Below are 20,994 nucleotides of genomic sequence, written 5' to 3'. Positions count from 1 at the left end.
CGAACAACCTATCCGGCATCGCTGGCCACGTCGGCACGCACGAAATAAGTCAAATGCGACGCAAAGTCTAACCCGAGGGTCGTGGTAAAGGTCTTCGCCGCTCATGTGTTACCGCTCTGTCTCCCACTACAATTTCCATGGCTTTCAATCCCTCTGAGACACAGTTGCCGTTTTGGAAGTCGTTGAGCGCTGGCAGAGGAGTGCCAGAGAAATGAAACCAGCGAGACACGTACGGAGTAGCTAGCGCTCCGTTACTCACCGGGTGGGATAGAGTAGGATAAGAACCAGACCGTCGAACCCATGGTCGATGCGTCAGGCGGAGAAGGGGTTGTACGATGGTTGACAGTGGTAGTATAAGGACGACAACGAGCAAAGCGGGCTTTCGGGGGTAGTGCCGATGTAATGCTCACGAGGTGACGAGCGATCTGGACATCGACAGTTGACCGAAGACACCGCGTGTCGCAACATAAAAGCCGCTGATAGGTCACACGAGCTCTCGCAAGAGGGTACTGAAGGCAGGTAGAATGCGGATCCTGTGCATTCGAGAAAGTGCAAATCGCGCTCTATGACGAGGTCCGATAATATACATCCGTTAGATGACCAGGAAAGAGAGGTAAGAACGTTACGTATTGCAATGTGGCTGCCATACATGCCGTCCTGACGAAAGTCATCGAATTGAAGTCGTTTGAAGCCGCCCGCGCTTCGAAACCATTCACTCGTCCTTCACTCGCTCGTATCCCGACCCTGCGCTCGCGCCACCCCAGCCGAACCAACTCGTCCTCTTCTGGTCCGGGCGTGGCGAGACGGGGTGTCCCCCCTCCGGCTCCACGTCGCTCGGGACATCGACCTCTTCGAACGCAGACTTGCTGCCCGAGCCGTTATCCGGAGCAGGCATCTGCACGGCCACGAACGCCGGACTTGACGTCGCCGAGGAGACGTCGTAGCCCGCAGGCTCCTCCCCGAGCGACGCGAGCTCCGCCTCGAGCTGCCTACGGCGGTCCTCAGCACTGCCGCGGCTCCGGTAGCTCCGGCTAGCTTGAGCACTGGCGTTCGCGTTTGCTGCAGCCTGAGCTGCGGATGCTTGGGCCTGAGTGATGAGCGCGGCACCGGACGCGAGGAGGCTGGGGCCGTAGGTGCTCCAGAGTCCGGCGACAAGCTGTGCGGGCCCGGAGACGGGGTCGTGGGTGCTGGGGGGTGCGCCGGTGTGCGATGCGGCATCTTCTTCCAGCAAGGAAGAACCTGCGGGTTGATTTGGACCTTGAGAGACCGCGCCCGAGACTTGCTCCCAGCCGCGGCGGAGGAGGCGTTGGATAGAGGTATAGAGGTACACCTTAGCCTGCGCGAGCGCGGTGTCGATTTGGTTCTCGTGCGCCGAGAAGAAGGGGCGGAGTTGAGTCTGGTAGAGCCATGCGGACCCGGAGGTCTGAGGTAGGGCAAGGTAGAGCAAAAATATGGTCTTGAAGAAGTAGTAGAACGGCAACCTAAAAGTACGGGCAAATGAGTAAGCAGCGGCGAGTACACGAGGTAGTCGCGCACCATGAGACGAGCCACTCAGCGACAGACTCCACCGCGACGATGCACCCCAGTACACTCCAGTACATCAACCATCGTTCGAGGTCGGCTTCGTTTGCAGGTCGTTGCGACAATGTCTTGTACGACGCATAACCAGGATAGAGGAAGGCTGCGGTCGCGCTGGGGCCCTTTCAGCCCCTGAGCGGAATCCATGCTCGCTCAGAAACACACCTGATTATTCTGAAAAGCAGATAGAACAGCATATTGAGGAGCAATGTAAGCTCAGTGGGGTGCTGGATGCATGAGCAGAAGGAGAGGACGCTTCATATAGCGAGGCGAGTCGGCTGCCCGGACCTGGAATGCATCGATCAACTTCGTTTATAACAAAGCTTACACTTGTTTGTTATTCAGGTATTGCATTCGATAACAATACAGATTATGCACAATGTAACCCTCAATAGTCGTCAGCTATCTACTGACACAAGGCTAGCGCGTGGATCGGGTTCCCTGTGGTCAATCGCTGCATCAGCGGAGCCGCAAGGCCCCGGTCGGGCAGCTGGAGGCGTGATGATTCGGGATCGTTGCAGCATGGGCTGCACGCTGATCAGATACGATTCAGTGACAGCGCTAAGTGCCTGCGTGCGACTTCGAGTTGAATACCCTTCTGAAGAGTTACGGCAGGCTCGATGCCCGTTTGCGAGCGTTTGACCACAGAGCGAGAGATGCAAAGCTTCGTACATGTAGCTGCAGCATTTCAGTCGTACAATTTTCTTGAGGTCAGTCGACGGTCATGGCACGTACGCGCATGAGCAACACCGACCGAACTTATTCGGATGGAGGTCCCGAGAATACTGAAATGCAAGACTTTCAGCAGCCTATCAAGCCACTGGGTTCCATAGATTGTACGAATATTCAGAAGTGCGAGAATATACATTCTCCGTATGTCCTACATGATGTCGATACGATACAACAGGCCCGCTAGCAAGATGGTTGTGCAATCCAGTGAATGATTTCCTGCATGCCGTCGGGGTCGTTCGTCTAGTGTAACGTGATATCAGCGAAGACAGGACGATGGTCACTTGCAAGGACTCCATCGTCCGTCAGGGACGTTCCGACGTGATATCCAGTCGCGGTCCTGCGATCGCGTTAGCTAATATAAACATCACAAAGGATGACTCAGAAGGACTTACCACTTCCCATTACTCCCACCATACACGAAGTCGATGCGCGTGAAGTCCGTTGCGTCGCCAGGGGCGCCGAAACCAGTGTAGGTCGCGAACTCCCCAGACACGTATTCGCGCGGAACCTCCGCCTTCAAGTCAAGCATCGTGAAGTCTGAGAGTGTCCCGTTCGGGACGGCGTACTTGGCAGCAAAGGTCGCGTTTACTGGCTCAGGAGGGATTTGCCCAGTGATAATCTGATACGCCCCCGAGTCCGTGCCCGTCGACGGGCTGTTGAAGTCCCCGGTGATGATCACCGGACCCTTAGTCGTGTACGCCTCGTAGCGTGCGCGTACGAGCAGGAGAGAGGCGGCGAGGCGGCGCTCGTCGTCGGATTGGTCGTCCAGATGGGTGTTCAGGTACGTGAAGCGGACCGGGCCGGAGGGGCCAGTCTTTAGGAGCAGGTGGGTAGCCGTGCAGATCCTGAATGACCCTGCATTGGGGTACTTAGAGGGCTCGAATGGCGTGTTCCTCAAATAGCACTTGGTGTAAGGATGCTAATTCCGTGACCCTTCCACGGAAGATACTTACGAAAGCCAGAAGGAATCGTTGGATATGAGCTCGATGTCGGACCTGAAGAACGTGGGCGGGCCGTCAGGATATTTTGGTGCTCGTCCGACAAACGCGCGACTTACTTCTTGTAGAAGATGGGGCTGAATTCTCCGGCAGCCACACCATCGTCACGTCCAACACCAACCTGGACGCTATGAGGTCAAATCATCCGAGAGTTATTCTTGGTCAAGAACGTACCCAACTCCATTCATCACCGAAGAGCGTCGCGAGATCATCCACCTGCCGCACCAATGCTTCTTGGAAGCCTGTACGATGGCAGTTAATATCGAGAAGTGCGGTCACGCGCGACATGGGGAACGACTCACCAGCAAGCACGACGCCTGCGCTGTTGAGATGCTCATACACCTTCACCCGCCTCGTACTCCAGGGCTGTTCCCCCTTCGCACCGTAGTATGTCGGTGGCGTCAAGGGATCCGGGAGCGCGCTGAGCGTTTGCGCCACGGTGATGTTGTCAGGCATGGAATCGTAGCGCAGGTTGTATGTGGAGACACGCATGGCAGCGACACCTTGAACACCAAGGGTCAGCAACAGGGACAGGAGACCAAGCAGAGGTTCGAAGGACAGCATGACAAAGAGGCTGGTGCGACCTTACGTCCGTCGAGTTATCCTTGGGCACCCGACCTGGGCTTTATACACTCCAGAGTACCCAGGTACATATGCCGTATTCTGATCTGTCGGCTACCCTTTCCCGTGGCACGGCTCAAGGCTGGCCAAACATCACCTCTTGGAAGCCATGGGGCACGCATGCAATGGTCGTCCCGCGCGGGACTATTCATCGTATGCACTGCCGTGATTCAAATTCCACATGACACACCAAGAAATCGAAGAAGACGCAGTGACCATACCACGCATCGATTTGAGCGACGCACCTGCTCTCTCTGTGATGTTTCCAGGCCTCGTGAGGACCTGCGCGGCGAGTGTCGAGAAGAAGCCGTACGCAATCTTGCTCAGTTCGAGTACCATCAGAAGCTGACGTCGACGAACGTGCCTGCTGACTTCCTCGGGGCGGTCGGAGAGCTGGGTGCACTGCTCAACGTTCGCGAGTGGAGTGCGATTCTGAAGCGCAGTATCCGGTGCAACGTCCCCAGGTAGAGGTCTCAAAAGGCCTGAACAAGCGGTCGCTCAGTGCAACTGAAGAAAGAAAACGAAACGCAGTTGTCGTGCAGCATGGCGGTCATGGAGGTCCCTTGCATCACCTGATGAGTGGCAACTTACAGCAGCACCAAATCAGGAAGCAAGGCCTCGTGCCGATGAGTTCATCGCTGTCGCGGCGACGAGGAGCATGCGGCCGTTGCGCATGCAATTCTGTCCTCCGAACCAGAACGAGACGGCACTCATTCCTTGCGGGGAGATGATGCGACCCGGGAACATATGGCGTGCAACGCGAAAGGGCCAAGAGTCAGACTGTGCTTCTTTAGAAATCACGAGGACTTGGTGGGAAACACCTGGCACTTAGTAGAGGCGAACAAACCTCTTACTGTACTATATGTACAAGACAGATCTGTGCTGTGTTGAAGGTACAAGGGATGATGGCTACTAGTACAACACTATCTACTATACACGGCAATGAAAGCGATAAAAATAAGCCCGGTCCGGCGATCCGACCAGAGCTGCCATTAAGCGATGAAGCGTCCGCCCAAGGGTCGAATCTCAGAGCCGTAGCGACTCCGACGTCGTGTCCGACTTCAGCGGCGCGAAGAACTGGAAATGGATGGGCAGCGGCGACAAGTTCGCCCCCGGGCTCCTCACGTCCGGCCTGCCCCTCCGCGACTTCGGGCTGAGCGACGACGAGGGCGTCCCCGACCGCCGCGAGGGCGGCTCGGGGTATACCACGCCAGCGGGTATAGGCGCCTCGTCGTACCGCGCCCGCCGCGGACTCTCGGTGCGACTGCGCTGCGCAACAGACAGGGCCTCGTTCTGCGGGACGGGCAGCGGTGCATCGTATGCGACCCGCACAGGGGTTGCCTCTCTGTACGGAACAAGAACCGGGTTGCTCGGTGGGGGGATCGGAACCGGCGTGTTTGCAGGCACCGGAATCGGGTTTGTTGGCGGCGGGACGGGGACGGGGGTGTTGGAAGGGACAGGGATGGGATCCGTGGGCATCGGCGGGGTCATCGGAACGAATCCGGGCGGGAACTGGTCGCCTGGGGGAGGAATAACGGCTTCTTGGGAGACGGACTCCGGCCGTGGAGGAACGTATTGCTGGTCGATGGGGATCGATGGATGATAGCCCGGTATCTCCGTGCGCATGACGATAATATTGGGATCCTGAGGAGCTAACGGAGCTAACGATTGCGGAGCAAGCTCTGGACTCAGGAATGCTGGGTGTGTAGCTGTGGTTCTTATAGACGAACGATTGGTGGAGGGCGTGGACTGAGAACGGAAACCATCAGCGTGCATGTATGTCAGAAGTACCTGATCATGTACTCACAGGTGACTCAACAATAATGTCGGGAACCACAGGATGAGGCATAGGCGGTGACTCTTTGTACGACTTGTCTCGGTACCGCTTCTTGAACAGCTTCTCTAACGGGTTCATAGAGGATTTGCTTCTCTCGCGTTCCGAACGCTCCGAGCGATCAGAGCCCCTGCTGTCCTGCCGTGAAGGAGGACGTACAGGAGCAGGGAGGTCCTCACGCGGGCGTGGCCCCCTCGGAGACATTACCTGTCGCTTCTCCCCCAACGTCACCTCAGAGTCAGGACTCACGATACAGATATCGAGGAGGGCGACGTACGTCCTCTCTAGGTGCTCGACTCCACGTCGAGACGCGTGGCTTCGTCCTGGAAGGCGCCCTACTGGTCAGGTCGAATTGCGAGATTGTCGTGGACGCCTTCGACTGCGGGGACATGGGTTTGCTGCCGTTCGAACGAGTGACCGGGATGCCTTCGGGAGGGACATTTGGATAACCCCGCGAGACGATCTGGGGTGGTGGTGGCGGCGCGGTAGATGTGCTGGCATACGGCTGGGCTGGTTCCGCGCGATGGAGGACAGGAGGCGGCGGTGGGGTAGGGGATTCCGCCACCGAGGAAAGCGGCCTGGACAGCTCATGAGGAGGTGGGAGGAAAATGTCTTCGTTGGGACCGGAAGCATACGGAATCCACCCATCTGGTGGCAGTTCTACGGGTGGATGCGTAGGAGAGGGGGTGCGTTCCCGTATAGGTCTCGGGGGAGGTATGCTACCGCTGTCGAGCGAGCGCGGGGCTGGATGCGCTATCGGCATCCCTGTAGGTGTCTGGGCACGGGAGTGTGAAGGAGAAGGGAGGTTGAGCGGTGTCGCCATTGTTGGTACTGGAAGTATAGGGGCATGGTGTGCAGTATCGGGTACGTGAGTGCGCTCGCTAGCTCTCGACGCGCTCAGTCTGATGACCAGGTATTAGTTGTGGAAAAATTTGTAGCATTTTTCAAAACTAACCGGGATGGAGGTCGCCGTGGCTGCGGCTGCGGCGGCGTCACTCTCCCCGACGGGATAATGAATGGCCCTGGTGTTCGGTTGCGAAACTCAGGAACTGGCGTCCTGACAAGAATCTCAGCAGGTCCAGGCGTTCCAGCACGGTACCTCTGCATGCGAGGCTCCTCCTCATCTTCCTCCTCCTCCGGCACATCCTCTACGGTTGGAGCGGCGTACCGCCTCTCCCTAGGCCGATCAGCAACCGCAGCCTCTTCGTATCCTATGGTCGTTCCTCTAGAATAGCCCTCTTGTAGGCCCTCCTGCCTGCCTTCTTCCCGTGCGCGCGCAATGAGCTGCTGCTCGCGATACCGACGGGCAGTGGACCGAGCACGAGCCGCGTCCGACTCAGCCTCAAGCTTCGCTTGTTCGAGATCGTTCACGGCCTCCTGCGCACGCAATATCTCGCGCTGCGCCTCGTCCAGGCGGAACTTGTACAGCGTCAGCTCCTCCTTCGCCCGGGACGCCTCGGCCTGGGCGAGCATCGTCGCCTCGTGGGCCGCACGCAACTTGCGCAAGACCTCGAGCACGCGGCGCTCCGCATCGTCGGCACGGCGCGTCTCGCTCTCCAGGCGTTCCGTCGTGATCGCGAGCGCGGTGCGGAGGCTCCGCGAGCCAGGCTGCTCGCGCGGGGCGATGTGCGCGAGCAGCTTCTGGTGCAGGTCGGAGAGGGTGTCCTGCCTGCTGTCGCGCTCGGCGCGGACACGCGGGGGCGGGTGAGAGGTGAAGGAGGTAGACGGGGAGCGGAGGGACTTCGAACGGCTGCTTGCAGAGCTCGGCTGCAGGCTGCTGCCGCCTGAGGACGACGTCCTCGGCGAGTCCATAGGGGGAAAGGGGAATTCGCGGCTGCGGCAGGGTAACGGTGAATGACCACTCGGACGACATAATTGAGACGTACATACCGGCCGTCCTCGTCCACAATTCGGGGCATTTACTGGGTGATGGCTAGCAGACGGTGAGCTAAAGGGAGGAGGGAAGGGAGCGGGTGAAGGCATGAGCAGCGGAGGAGAGGCATGGCGTGGCCATCGCGAACTTGTAGATGAAGAGAGAGACAGAGATCGGCCGCTTCTTTGTGCGAACCTAGGCCGCGATATGGTGTGGTGACTGTTTAGGCGTTGCAGAGGCGTGTTTTCCGTGCCGCCTGTCTTGCGTGGACTACACGTGTCAATCGATCCTATAGATGGGGCGTCAGTGGGAGACGGTCGAGGAACAGCCAGCGTCCGGACTACATTGATCTATTATCGGTGAGTAAAGAACAAGGTCAGGCTCGGTATGGCCCCCACTACGAGCCTCGAGAATGCACTCGTGATTCCACCGTTGGCCTCCGTGGGAGAGACCGACGCGTCAGATTGACCCGTGCGATGTCTAGATGAGCGTTCGCGGGAACTCTATCGCAATATTCGGGCCACGCTCTTATCATCTGCTGTCTGGGGAAACTCATCATCATGGGGAGGTGCATCAATATGCCCGACAATGCACATATGCATAATAGAGATGCTCCACTGTGCCTCCAGGGGGCTGTTAACTCTGGAGATAGAGGGGAAAGAGAATGCGTATATTTTGCTCATGACCGGTCACCAACAAGACCGTACGGATCTCGTACCTTCCTTGCGCCTGAGATCCGTGCCCGTCTGCGAGTCGGGAGTCATGACGCAGACGTAGAGAGCGTCTTCCGAACTCCCGGGGGTGCGTAATTGAGTAGAAGGTCCGTCATGAATCGCAGTCATACGGTCGGTCTTCTGCGCTTCGCTGGAGCCAAGAGGTCACGGGGAAGGACAGGAGATACAATGATGCATGTCAATGAGCAACCGCCCACGTAAAACGCCTCGCCTCGATCGCCCTCTGGTAGTGTTCTCGAGCAGCTATTGCGCCAGTTGCACGGCAATTGGAAGCATACGAGGACTAGAACTGATTTACCTGCAGACTGTCCTGGCTGAGGAGTACTAGATCTGGCTCCGGAGCCTGAAGCTGAGATATAGAAATGTACGAGGTAAGAGCGGGAGATGTTGCATAGTGCGTATACGGTGCTGAAGCGAACGAGCTCGCTTCGATAGACACAGGCGCCTGTACGTTCCATCCTTCCCAACTTCATCGAGTATGCCTCACGACACATGCAGCATTTTGCTCATTCATGCCGCCTTCTACTCCAGTCATCTTCCTGGTCGTCTGGACATGACGCAAGAGCTCCTGAAGTGAGCTGCAGCACGGACTCGATACGTCCACGCACGTCATACGGTGCTAACATTTTTTGAGACAGAGAAAGGTCTGACCGCCGTCCCCAGCAGAACATCCGACATGGTCGTTGCGACATAGTGTCTCCCCAGGTTCTGCTTTTGTCCGATCGGCGCCCATGAACAACGGCCCTCGCACGTGGACAAGTCTAGAGGCAAGGTACGTGGCGGACAAATGGCTCCCCGCCTTGAACCCGTTGACATTGACTCCCTTTCGGGCGGTGTATAGGTTCCGGGGAACAGACGGCGGCATCAGCAAACGCAGTACTGTACGTACTTACGTGGTGAATTGTCCCTGATGGAATCGGCGTCTCTTGGATTGGAAAGGCAACTTGAGTCGGGTTGACATGGTCGCCCGAGCAACGCTGACGGGTCGACATATGCTTCTTCACTCAGCCAGGCAGGTGCGGGGATCTGCTCGAGTGAGAACCTGGACAGCACAGGTATCACGGCAGCACGGGAATCCCCATCGCGTACCGTGAGGCGCTACCCGTGCCATAGCTGTGTCCAATGTGGAGGTGCTAAACCCTAGGACAGCGATCCTAGTCATGGTGAGGCTGTGGCCAACTCCGCACCCTTTTCGATGCTTCTGAGTTGATACAGGACAGCCTTTTGCAGCACAACGATACATAAGTCAAGTCAAGCGTGGTTGCATGCACGACACCTCCCACTCGGTGCACCACCCCCTCACGCGACCTTGTTATGCGCCGCTACTTCTCCACTCGCTCCTCCCGCCGCCTCTCCACGGCAGAAGTGCCCTCTGAAAAAGATGTCGACGCAAACTCTAACCAACCCTCGGAGGACGTGAACGATACGCAGACCACGACCGAGGCGACCGCAGTGCCGCCCGCGCCTGTCGCACCTGCGAGCTTGAAGATCAAGCGCGTCGACCACTACTGGAGCACGTGGTCGAAGTCCTGGAAGTACAGGAACACCGGCTCTGGGATCGTCGCGGAGGCAGTGCGTCCTGTTGGCAACGGCAGTGACAACGATCCGTGGGCGAATTTCTGCTTTGTCGTTGTTCGCAAGATCCCTGAGCCCAATAAGCAGCTGGAGGGCGCAGAGATCACTTTCCAGGTCGTCGTCAAGAGTCCGTACTTGCTGAAGGCCTGCAAGGAGGTCATAGGCACTGTCCCAGGACTGTCGTGGACGGCCGAGCCGCTTGAGGTACTCTCGGACATATTCGCGAGATAGACGATTGCGCTTGATCTGACTATCGTTATTACCCTCGCACAGCTCGACCCCCAACTGTTGATCGCATTCTTCCCCCGGTTCGAGCAATACGAGAAGGCCCTCCACGCTAAGGCGCGCACGCCCGAGGAGAACCACATGTTCGGCGCAGTGGGTGTCCTCCTCGATTACCTGCGCAAGGACTACCGCGGCACTCTCGCGCGCATCGCGAGCCTCACCGCACATGGAGAGATCACCTTCGACCTCCTCTACGCCATCCTCGTCCCGCGCACGACCATCATCACCGAGTGCCCCGTCACCGGGGAGCCGCGCGCGCTCCAGATCCTCAGCGCGACGAAGATCGTGACTCCGATGTGTTCGCTGTACAGCCTCGTGTGCGAGAGCATCGACTCGACTGAAGAAGGGGCGCACCCTGGCCGTCGGAGCGAGCAGCCCCCCACGTCTACTAGAGACCGTCTTGCTAAATTGAGAGCTGCGAGGACGGCGCAGGCCCGAAAGGGGCGCGCTCCTGTGTCTGCTAACGACAACACCCAGACCACTTCGAGCGCGGCCGCCTTGAATGGCCGTGCATTTGGCCGGGTGCAGAGCAAGATCGTCATCTTCGGGTTCAAGGGGACGGAGAAAATCAACACACTCGAGGCCTATCCTATCCAGTATCATTCAGATCCCGAAGGACTGAAGGCACTTCTTCTGGAGCGTGGACGGAAGTGGGCTTCATTGAAGGGGATTCACCACATGCTTTACACGGGCACGGCCGCTCTCACCGCAAACGTCGGGGGCAGTAAGAAGTTACTCAAGTACAATGTGAGCGTCTCGCGTACCGCGTTTGGGGTGGCATTGATTCCGTACTGACCGTATATGCTGAAGGTCGACTCTCGTGTCATGATTGATCGAGGTTCGTTGAGTGACTTCCCACGCTGGACGAATGCTGATCTGGAGAATGCATAGGCAACTTCATCCGACTGAATCCGAACTATGAAATGCCCAAGGCAAACATCGCACAGTCAGCGCAAGAGCAACAGACTCAACTTTTCTGGGATCCCAACACGTGTATGATTCGGGGTTCCGTCATTAATCTCACTTTCCTGTTACTGATGGCCCTCTATTTAGCGACATATACCAGTCCCATAGATCATAGCGACGGTGTGCCTATGCTTGACGTCCGTACGAAACATCAAGAAGAGGAAGCACCTCTGACAGACGAGGAGTACATCCTCGCGTCTCCTATTCTCTATGGCTTCAGTCTCTCTGACAAAGTTTGGCGTACGTCCTTCGCATCGTTCTTCTAGCGCTCCGCGCTCACCCATGACTGTGCAGTTGAGTTCAATGTAGAGTATGTCCAACCGATCAATTGGAACGAGGAAGCGTTCGAGGGACTTGTCCTCGCCGCGGATCGGAAGAACCTTCTCCGCTCCCTAGTCGACGCGCATAACGCCGACCTCGGGTTCGACGATTTCGTGCAAGGCAAGGGCCAAGGATTGATCATCAACCTCTTTGGTCCCCCTGGTGTCGGAAAGACCCTATCAGCGGAGGCGACCAGCGAACACGTCCGTGCTCCGCTGTATGTCGTCGGCGGTGGTGATCTGGGAACGAAAGCGGCCGATCTCGACGGAGCTCTTGAGCGAGTGTTTGACATCGCGACGAGCTGGAAGGCAATCGTGCTCATTGATGAGGTGCGTCCTTGGTCTCCATCTTAGGTGCCACCTACAGAACGTTGAAATTGGCTTCAAGGCGGATGTCTTCTTGGAACGTCGCTCTCTTCACGACTTGGAGCGCAACGCCATGGTTGCGGTCTTGTACGTCTTCTCTGCAGTACGTTGTCTACTTTCAAGTCTGACCAACGTCTACAGCTTGCGCCATGTCGAGTATTACCGTGGCATCCTTTTCCTCACAACGAATCGGATTACCGCGTTCGACGAGGCCTTCCTCTCCCGTATCCATGTCGCCTTAAATTTCTCCGAGCTCAGCGTCTCGGCCAAGGTCCAGGTCTGGCGTTCGTTCCTCACCAAGGCGGGCGTATCCGACTTCGACGACGCGCTCGTCCAGAAAATTGCGGAGCGCGACATCAACGGCCGACAGATAAAGAATGCTTGTCGCACCGCGCAATCGTTGGCGTTCAGCCGTGGCGAGAGCCTTGGTTTCGCGCACCTTGGTGAAACATTGGATGCAATGGAGGAGTTCACGACTGAGTTTGCTGCTTTGGATAGGGTTCGAGCAGCAAGTGCCGTGTAGGGAAATCCGGTTCTAGGAAACACAAAATACCGCTGATGATTTGAGCAAATTCGTGTATTTGTACAACTACTCGTGAAGCCTACTATGTCCATTCTTCAGCTGGTGATGTCTACTAGTGCTGATCTACCCGGGATGGTGCCGCAACAATCACTTGAGATTATCAGCCTTGATGTCCTCTTCTAGATCTGCTCATACTGGCGCCTCCAATGCTAACGTAGAGAGCTGTTACGTGGAATCGACAAGATCCGGAAAACCAAGATGATTGCTACAACGAACATCGTACGTCTCATGTTTCACGAGCATAACGACAGTATACTCCCCATTCAACCCTGATATTTCCTAAGCTCCGGATCTTCCAGCAGCCTCCTCAACGCTTCCTTCTCGACATGCAACGACACACAAACTGGCCTGTCGTACCAACGCCACTGCGCTTCGCTCCCCGAAGTAGATGGTGCCCCTTCCATGACGTGAACACATCCATCTATATTCGGCATTAACGCTTCTACGAGGCGCGGTGCAGTCCCCGTCCCAAAGTCTATCCCGTAGGGGTCGTTCGTCAGCCACGAGGTGACCAGGGTGTGGCGACGCCCCACGAACGCGCGCCAGGTCCTTTGAGGGTTCACTTCATGCGCGAGGTCGTGAAGGAGCGCTCCAATAGCTGTCGGCGTGAAGCTTGCGTTGACCGCGCGGATAGCCGATGCCAGAGGAGAGAGCGTCGTAGAGCTGGCGACTTCCTCGCCTGTCAGGGCCGCGCTCGCGTTGGTGATGCACGAGCCAAGAAAGGAGTTTGGCAACGGGGGAGAGAGACGAGGGCGGAACCCAATGGTGAGGACCATGTTGACGAGTTCCTTGTCGTGCTCGAGTCCCCGCGCGCGGACGACCAATTTCCAAACGAACGCGAGGAGGGCGTCGAGGCGCGAGACCCGGACACCCGGGGGCTGTTGTGAGGACGCGTCTTGCCACATGTTCTCGATCTCCTTCGGGGTGAAGTAGATGAGGCAGTGACCGACAGGGAGAGATAGATCCCATTCGTGCCAGGGCAGTAGCTCGCCTGGGGGTCCTAGATCTGCGCCTTCGAGCTCTGGCGGCGGTCTGGTCTGGGGAAGCATCGGCGGTGGACAACCATCTGCAGATGCCCACCAATCGTAGCGATGCTGGGGAAGCGACCGGGATATCTTCAACAATCCCGGATCTGGGGCGCTGGTATCGAGATTGCCTGCCGCAGCCTTGTCGATCAGGCGAGGGTCGAAGATGGGGGAGAGATGTGGAAGAGGCTGGTTGAAGAGCAGGGCACGGTGTACGGCGTTCCAGTCCCTGATGAACCACAATAAAGCTGTTGCATCCGCCAACACGTGTGTGATTCTAACGGCAATGCTGAGGCCTCCACACGCGAACGTAGTAAGCTGCACTGAGACGGACGGGCGTCCGGCCCATTCATTCGTGTTGTGGAGTGCAAGTCTGACGGGACAAAGGAGCTTCTCCGAAGGCAAAGATGCCGTGTCCCAGAATCCATCCGAAAGGCGCTGTTCTCTGCTTGGCAGGAGTGAAGAGATCGTCTGCGAGCTCGCCGCGACGATCAACTCTATCCCGGGGTCCGCAGTGGAGCCATAGGTGATCCCAACACGACCATGGCGAAGTGTTACACTGGGATCGTAGGGCATCCAGTGGAGTTGGCCAGCCCAAGCGGCGTACGAGTTTGCGGTCGCCCTGAGAGATCGCGTGAGAATTGCCGGCGAAAGGGCCTCCGCACCGTCTTCAACGGCGGGCTTATCGAGGTACCATACGGCACCCGTGAGGGCATATCGAACGACAGTGTTGTCCAAGATAGAGAGGGGAACTGTCATTGCAACGCCTCTGGAATGCGAGGATATCTCCGGCAACAAGGTTTCGCGTGATATCTCTTTCAACGAGATGTCGCCGCTTCCTACTGACCATCATACTGAGCAATCCTTACCACAGACAAATCTCGGAGAACCTACCAAGGGTGGTTTGTCTCGACATCATAGGACGTTGTCAAGTCTGAAGTCGTCGGGTCTGACGCCAAAGTCGATGCTCTATATATGTGAAGGCCTCTCGGAGTCATACCAGCACCCAACGCGGTACCGCTCGATGGCGTTGGGTGGCCGACAATTTGCAGCGACAAGGTATTGAGTTGCGCCCGGAGCATATTCACCGAGCTATGCTTGGCACGACTGAACTATTATTTCATGCAGAGCGGCTGTCGTAGAGTTAGCAATGGCGTTGGTAGGATGCATGTCTTGGGCGTATGAGGGGGAAGTTTACGGCATTTAAGAAAGCCGCCAGCGTTAGTCACGTGTGTACACTGCCGTATGCTGTATAAATCAGAGCGCCGAAGCGCACCGATCCTTAAAGCCAACATTAACGTGCGGACTTCTGCCGCAAGATGAGATGCAGGCTCAATTGCCCTGATAGGTTATCTTGTATGGAGAATATGTACTTGGAACTACAGTTACTGGTACGAGACGGTGACCGCGAAGTTGGTGGAGAACTGACTGCCGCTTTGAACATTGACCTCTGTGAGAGAAAAGTCTGAGAAACGGAGTCGGCTTGCTGATATCGCCTTGTTTGGTATGGCACAACGATTTCGCTCACTATATGCGCCCTCCGCAATAACGCTAGAGTCGATTGTGAGCGTAGTCTCGGCAGTAGTAGGATCGGAGTTGGAGAAGGATGGGAAGAAGCCGTTCTGGTAGGTCGTGTTGAAGAGCACTCCAATCAAGCTCGACGCTGCTCGAGGATTGGACTCTGCAGTACGATTCTAGGTGATAACGTCAGTCGCCACGCCTGCGGCAACAGAGGAATGGCGAGCAGGACCGAAGTGCTCACAGGGTTCACATATTTGAAGGGGAATGCGGCACCAAGGACTTCGCCCGGGGTAGGGGTCAGCAAAGTAGGGACGGTGGGCTCAGCTACATGGTAGTAGTGAATGCCCGGATAAGCTATGAGTGTACAAAAGATGACGCTTGAACATACCGGCTTGGACCCCAATAGAACCAATGACCCCAAGCGTGACGACGGTAGGAAAAAAGAGGAACGAGCGCATCTTGTCGTTTCACCGAGCTGACTTTGCGAGCGATGAATGAGAAGTGAGCCCGCCCTGCAGGTGCTATAAAAGTGTCAGAAATATGCGGCATTGCCATGCATGCCCGGGATTTCGCTGGCATTAGCCGACGTACATGCGCTCATGCTACGCTGACACCTTAGTCGGCTATGGAAGCAACAGTTCAATGCACCACGCTCGCAGTTCTAAACGTCGGAGCGGCTGGTCTGCGATCATGAAACGACACATGTGGGAAGCTTACTGGGTCACGGTCCGGGTCGAGAAGCATACTAGTACTTTCCTCGGACCGAAGCTCAAGTTCGCGCCTGCTAATATTACGACGCTCAGGCCAGTGTCCGAAACGACCGCCATGGTCTTCGTTGATGCTTCTATCGGTCCGCTCTCTGTCGAGTATAGCATGACTTGATGCGAAAGCAGCCAATCGAATGCATTTTGAGGGAAGATGTGATCCATTCTGGTCCAGTAGGCAGAGGACAAGGACCTCGTAGACTTGCAGCGGGTCCGTGTACATACCCGGGTGAGCGGGAGTCAACTGATCAGAAGCGAGATCGATTCAAACTGACCAAATACGGTGCACCCGTGAGCCGGCATGGTGGCAAGGACTTGAGACCTTGAGGTCGGGCGGGGTATCGAGGTGGTTCTGGCAGAAATAGAGGACGTTCGGCGGCCTCTCAACCGACCTCTGTTGTGGCTTCGTCTAGAAACTTCGTATCCGGCGTCACTCAAAACTCATGCGACCTAGATCGTGCAACCTTTCAGCTGAAATGAACCGTTACATAACGGGTTGATGATTTGAGCAGGCAGAGAGAACACAGATACAGGAAACTGACGGCCAAATGGACACCTGCCTGTTTTGGTATACAAGCGCCCACGCAGCGCAGACAGCCTGGGCGCCAAGAGGGCGTCTGTGTGCCAGAAAAGGCAGGTTGTCCATTTGGACGGGTGCGTCCATTTGGCCGTCAGTTCCATGTAAAGCAAACGACATGAGAAGGAAATTATAAACGCAAAACAGACTCGCGGATCTGGCGACGCCGAACGTATTCCCTACTTGTTATACACACTCTTTAAGCCAAACGTTCTACGGCCGGCTGGCCTAATGGTTAAGGCGTCAGTTTCCGGCGAGGATGAGCTGAAGATTCTGGGTTCGACTCCCAGGTTGGTCGTTCTTTTTCCGTTCCTTCCGACAATGTGAGCGAAGCCACGAAAGGTCATTAGGTGAATGCTTTTCTTCCCCAGCCTCTACTTAGTCCGCCTACTCTCGAGATCTGTACAACACCTCCATCTCCATCGTATGAGGATCAATCCATCCAATGGAGCACATTTCTCGATATATTAGACATCCAGGCGCATTAGTATCAGTCCATGGTAACAGACGTGCAAGAACAGACATGTCCAATTCGATGTACAGAAACACGGTCATATGCCGTGACTCGAATACCTCAGACATCGTAGTTGAGGCTGACAGGGAAGCTGGTGGAGTAGATAACCCCGGGAAGGCCAGACTCAGTCACGGTGAAATCTGTGAACAGTGTAAGATTAGCAATGTGGCCTCATCCAGACTCGAAAGTCAACAGTTCTCACTGTGATCGCCCTCAGCAACCTTGGTGGAGTCAACATTAAGACGAGCGGTCGCCGTGGTGGGATCCGTCTTAGAGAATTCAGGTTGGGGATCAAAGCCATTTTCGGTGGTAGCATTGTTGAGCGTCGCGATGAGAATGGACTCGTATTGGCTCTCGATGCGGCTCTATTGGAAGAGCAGCGTTCATTGTGGTCAATGGACTGAAGACTGATGAGGCGTAAACTTCGACTTACGGGGTTCACATACTTGAAGTCGAACGACAACTTACAAGCCGATGATGTCGCCGGAGCCGGGGGTGACGACCTCAGGGCCTGCTGTTGAATGCGTATAAACTTATGGAACGAGCGCGGCTTGCGAATGGAAAATCGTCAAGACGACTCACCAGTCGGGACGGCGCCGACAGCAGCGAAGGCAGCAGCGATGACAGCAAAAACGGAGAGGCGCATCTTGTACTGTGGGCAGAGGATAGGGAGTGTTAGCCAAAGTGTGTCCCCTTTTTGTACTCCAAAGCCTCGCGGCGGTCGATGTCCGTCTGTTGCTAAACATAGAGTGCATCATGGGAATGAAGACACAAGTACGCAACCGATGAGTAGTTTGACGTTATGCGGCCGACGGTTCAGCATGATGGCAATGTGGGTGGTTTTGCCGGACTCGACCTCAGTCGCTCCTTCGGGGATTGCCTGTCAGCAACAGGTCAGCGGATCAACACGAGCCGCACTTCGAAGGATAGCGCGATTTGAACTCGTCATCGCCAATGCACACACTGTCCTACTGAAGCATCGGCACTCTCTTCTCGCCGCCTTCTCGATCATCACTAGCACGCTAAACGGTAGCCGGACTGCTGCGAGCTCTTCGTGATATTCCGTATGCCGCACGCACGATGGTTGTGGGTTTGGGGAGGATCTCTCAAGCTGGGTGACTGGGTGTGCAAGCCAAGCCAAAGTCACTTTGGACGATATCGAGCTTCGTCGTTGTCAAAAGCCATCATCTGAGGAATTTGACAACAGCGCGACGGCACGTTGGACAAGCTCGCGGCAGCATAGCCACATCCCTCATGACCGCATCATCAAGTCGTATTGCCGAGGCTGTGCCTGTGTCCCATTCAAGCTGGGAAAATACGGACGTACTTGATACGAGCGGCTATGAGATTCAGAAGCCAATTCCGACCGGGGCTAGTTAGATTTTACATGGTGTAATGTTGGCGAGACAAGGTTTCCTCTGGACGCACAGGCATGGATGTGTCATGTTAGTCGGTACCCAAAAATGTGACTTATGACAGTGTAGCCAGAGGCTCGATAGCGGCAGCGGACGATGTTTGTCAGTGGGGGAAACCTCGGGCGATCCGGAAACGTAATATGTGTGCTGCAATCCAGGAAGTTCGGGTATTCGTTTCGAGACAGGAGGCCTGGCTGAACCGCTGCAGATGTTTAGCCATGTCGAGTGGGAATAGGCATCTGCGAGAGGGTCGACGGGTGCTACCAGGTTCTACGCAAGTCCACCCGCTGACATACATATCAAGGGGCCAGGAGGCCGCGTGTGTCTTCAGGAGCGTGTCGATGCCGAACAAGCGATTGAACCTGGCAGTTCCGATGGCACTCTTGGTCAGACTGTGAACGCTCTCCACATCATGCTGACGAGACTCTTCCCCCAGTGTGTCAGGGCAGCGCGAAAACAAAACGCATGTAATACATAATGTAAACTAGGGAATGTATCCAACCAAGCACATGCCGAGTTCAGCGATGCACGAAAGCAGGGGTTAGAAACATGCCACAGCATTGGCACAAGCCTCTCTACTAGAGGCAGCTTGTCCAATGACGCATAGACACACCTTGCCTCCTGTTCCGCCAATGTGAGACTTCCTTCTATTGTCGGCGCTTCCGTAATCGACGGGAAAGTGGTCACTCCTTAGCCTGCAAAGAAGAAACATCAGGATTGCGTCCAATGCTTGCCCCGCACACCAGAGATACCCAGAGACACCACATATCCGCGCACTTGCACCGCGGAACCCGACGATGTCCAATAGAGAGGAAACAACATCCACGTACCTTGCCACTTGCCAAGTGCGACACCCAGGTGTGTATACCACTTCCGGTCCTCAACGCCCTCCTCTGAGATGAAACTGTGCTCGAATGCTATCAGCTTCGCGTTCGCTGTCTGCACACGCTCCACGGCCTTGAACAGCTTACGGATCGGATCCCACCCGCGGCGAGCTTCCGTGCCCAAATAGCTTGTCCAGCACCCTCCAAAGCTTTTTCGGGAGCGGGAGGCCGTCGAACCGCGAGCTGTAGCTATGTTGATGGAGGGAGTACTGGGGTCCGTGCCGATGCCAGTATGAATGTTCTGTCCAGGGTGCAGGAATTTGTCGAGGAGCTCACGCATATGTTGTTCCGCGGTCTCCCTTTCCTTGTCAAGCGCCCTGCTCGCACCCTGCAGACGAGCAATGCTCTTCCGCAGGCCAGAGATGTCCGCGCTCGCGCCGAGGCCCTCGTCGACCTCGTGAAGGTACTTATCTGGCCTATGCGCGTAGTAGGTCGTGTTGAGCGAGAGGATGAATGATTCGGCGAGACGGAGTGCAACGAGGCCGAGGTGCGGAAGAACCCGGCCGGGGTCACCGTACCTCCCCTGCCAGGTCTGCCACGACACAATCGACTATGTCAGTAAGCTGTTAATATGCACCAATATGTGGTTGTCACTCACACCTATATGTTGTTGGAACAGTGTCAAGTTCCTGCCGTAGTTCACGACCACAAGCTGGCCCTGCGCCTCGCCGTCTGCGCTGTAGCCACGGAATGCGGGCACGGCGTCGCGGTGTCTGTCCGCGTCTGAGTCGCGCGGGTCTTTGTCCTCCCTCGTCGAGAATGGAGTGCGCTTGATCAAGAGGGGAGTTCATGGCCGGGAAGTACTGGTCGAACCATGCCTTCGGGCTCGGGTAGTTCAGAATGTCGGCATTCGCCGAACGAGACTCGGGAGTGCCTGCGTGGTAGGGCGAGAGCTCGTCGGATGCGGGGATGCCAAACTCGGCCTGGAAGACCTCGAAAAGCGCCTTGGGGGCGTGCAGGTCACCGGGGGGCCTGCGATGTGTGGGCGCATCGCTCATTAGCGAGAGAAGGCGAGTGCGGACGCAGGACCCGGGATCGAGCTACGTTTGAGAATGCGCGGTGGATAGGACATGCAGGTAGAGATTCTCAATCTTTTCGGGGCTGAGCGGGCTGCTGTGCTTCCATGCCACACGTCTCTAGTCCAATCAACGTTCTCGTGGCAAGGGCCGTCGTACTGGTCAGGTTCGAGTGTAGACATGATGGTGCACATACTGGCCGTGAAGACGACAAATTATGTGAGCACGACAACCAAGCTTCCCGTTCTTCTTCACCCCCGAAGGCAAGCCTGAAGACAACAACGCTTCGGCTCCTCAATTGTCTTCTCATTCCAATCGATAAAGGAACTCTTCTCGGGGTCAACGTGATCCTGCATCGCGAAGAGTGTTGACGGTAGAGAGCAAGTGAGGTAAGGAAGGCTTTGTATCATATGTAATGCATGGCCACTGACCGCGTGGCCCTCCGTACTTAAGTCAATAGCGCAATAGTGCGAAACCGACAATCCCAGTACTTGACATCATCGAGCACACCTCCGCGACTGCGACGGTACTTCCAGGAGACCATTTGGCGGGAGCCACACCAAGGCCTGCAAATTGTGATAGGTGGCCTCGATACCCCCACCTGCAAGTACGCTGCACCGACATCCATTCTGAGATGATGCAAAGGTGTACTGTAGACGTGGACAAAGGCTGCGGATAGGCGTGGGTTATGGCTGACGCGCGCCAATATTCGCGGAGATACGGCGAGCCATGGCGCTGTAATCAATAGTTGCGAGGCAGGTACTCATCCACCAAGCATAGCAAATCGAGAGTATATGAATGACAAGGACAAGC

The 20,994-nt window shown here is 56.2% G+C and overlaps 7 protein-coding genes and 1 non-coding gene across 8 annotated transcripts; 2 read left to right on the top strand and 6 right to left on the bottom strand.

Annotated features, from left to right (window-relative positions):
* Positions 1-712: 712 nt before the first annotated feature.
* On the bottom strand, positions 713-1,694 carry DICSQDRAFT_64141 (uncharacterized protein; the record flags this gene model as incomplete). Its single annotated transcript, XM_007367268.1, has 2 exons — positions 713-1,481; positions 1,537-1,694. Coding segments are annotated over 2 exons (927 nt in total), but the record flags the coding sequence as incomplete, so codon positions are not given.
* Positions 1,695-2,550: 856 nt separating this feature from the next.
* DICSQDRAFT_64229 (uncharacterized protein) lies at positions 2,551-3,872 on the bottom strand (the record flags this gene model as incomplete). The annotated part of the gene is made up of 6 exons (XM_007367267.1): positions 2,551-2,647; positions 2,703-3,203; positions 3,264-3,305; positions 3,368-3,429; positions 3,483-3,550; positions 3,611-3,872. The coding sequence occupies 6 exons, from the start codon at positions 3,870-3,872 to the stop codon at positions 2,551-2,553; spliced, it is 1,032 nt and encodes a 343-aa protein (XP_007367329.1).
* Positions 3,873-4,742: 870 nt separating this feature from the next.
* On the bottom strand, positions 4,743-7,708 carry DICSQDRAFT_181647 (uncharacterized protein). Its single transcript, XM_007367266.1, has 5 exons — positions 7,654-7,708; positions 6,719-7,597; positions 6,041-6,665; positions 5,737-5,976; positions 4,743-5,678 (listed from the first exon to the last, which is right to left on the bottom strand). The coding sequence occupies exons 1-5, from the start codon at positions 7,680-7,682 to the stop codon at positions 4,956-4,958; spliced, it is 2,496 nt and encodes an 831-aa protein (XP_007367328.1). The 5' UTR covers positions 7,683-7,708; the 3' UTR covers positions 4,743-4,955.
* Positions 7,709-9,684: 1,976 nt separating this feature from the next.
* On the top strand, positions 9,685-12,405 carry DICSQDRAFT_148197 (P-loop containing nucleoside triphosphate hydrolase protein; the record flags this gene model as incomplete). The annotated part of the gene is made up of 7 exons (XM_007367265.1): positions 9,685-10,149; positions 10,219-10,977; positions 11,041-11,068; positions 11,122-11,436; positions 11,491-11,846; positions 11,905-11,969; positions 12,024-12,405. The coding sequence occupies 7 exons, from the start codon at positions 9,685-9,687 to the stop codon at positions 12,403-12,405; spliced, it is 2,370 nt and encodes a 789-aa protein (XP_007367327.1).
* A 458-nt stretch (positions 12,406-12,863) lies between these two features.
* DICSQDRAFT_22927 (uncharacterized protein) lies at positions 12,864-14,243 on the bottom strand (the record flags this gene model as incomplete). The annotated part of the gene is made up of 1 exon (XM_007367264.1): positions 12,864-14,243. A coding segment is annotated over one exon (1,380 nt), but the record flags the coding sequence as incomplete, so codon positions are not given.
* A 632-nt stretch (positions 14,244-14,875) lies between these two features.
* Positions 14,876-15,469, bottom strand: DICSQDRAFT_127999 (uncharacterized protein; the record flags this gene model as incomplete). Its single annotated transcript, XM_007367263.1, has 4 exons — positions 14,876-14,940; positions 15,019-15,184; positions 15,253-15,335; positions 15,400-15,469. The coding sequence occupies 4 exons, from the start codon at positions 15,467-15,469 to the stop codon at positions 14,876-14,878; spliced, it is 384 nt and encodes a 127-aa protein (XP_007367325.1).
* A 1,100-nt stretch (positions 15,470-16,569) lies between these two features.
* Positions 16,570-16,650, top strand: DICSQDRAFT_t119. Its single transcript has one exon. It is a non-coding gene; the product is annotated as a tRNA-Arg (tRNA).
* Positions 16,651-16,926: 276 nt separating this feature from the next.
* Positions 16,927-20,163, bottom strand: DICSQDRAFT_171592 (uncharacterized protein; the record flags this gene model as incomplete). The annotated part of the gene is made up of 9 exons (XM_007367262.1): positions 16,927-17,006; positions 17,069-17,229; positions 17,335-17,380; positions 17,449-17,518; positions 17,645-17,746; positions 18,895-18,902; positions 19,112-19,697; positions 19,764-19,914; positions 19,970-20,163. 9 exons carry the CDS (start codon positions 20,161-20,163, stop codon positions 16,927-16,929), a joined length of 1,398 nt encoding a protein of 465 aa, XP_007367324.1.
* Between the last annotated feature and the right edge of the window lie 831 nt (positions 20,164-20,994).

Source organism: Dichomitus squalens, assembly GCF_000275845.1.
Source record: "Dichomitus squalens LYAD-421 SS1 unplaced genomic scaffold DICSQscaffold_24, whole genome shotgun sequence".
In the NCBI taxonomy this organism is placed as follows: domain Eukaryota; kingdom Fungi; phylum Basidiomycota; class Agaricomycetes; order Polyporales; family Polyporaceae; genus Dichomitus; species Dichomitus squalens.
This window is presented reverse-complemented; position numbering and strand designations above follow the sequence as displayed.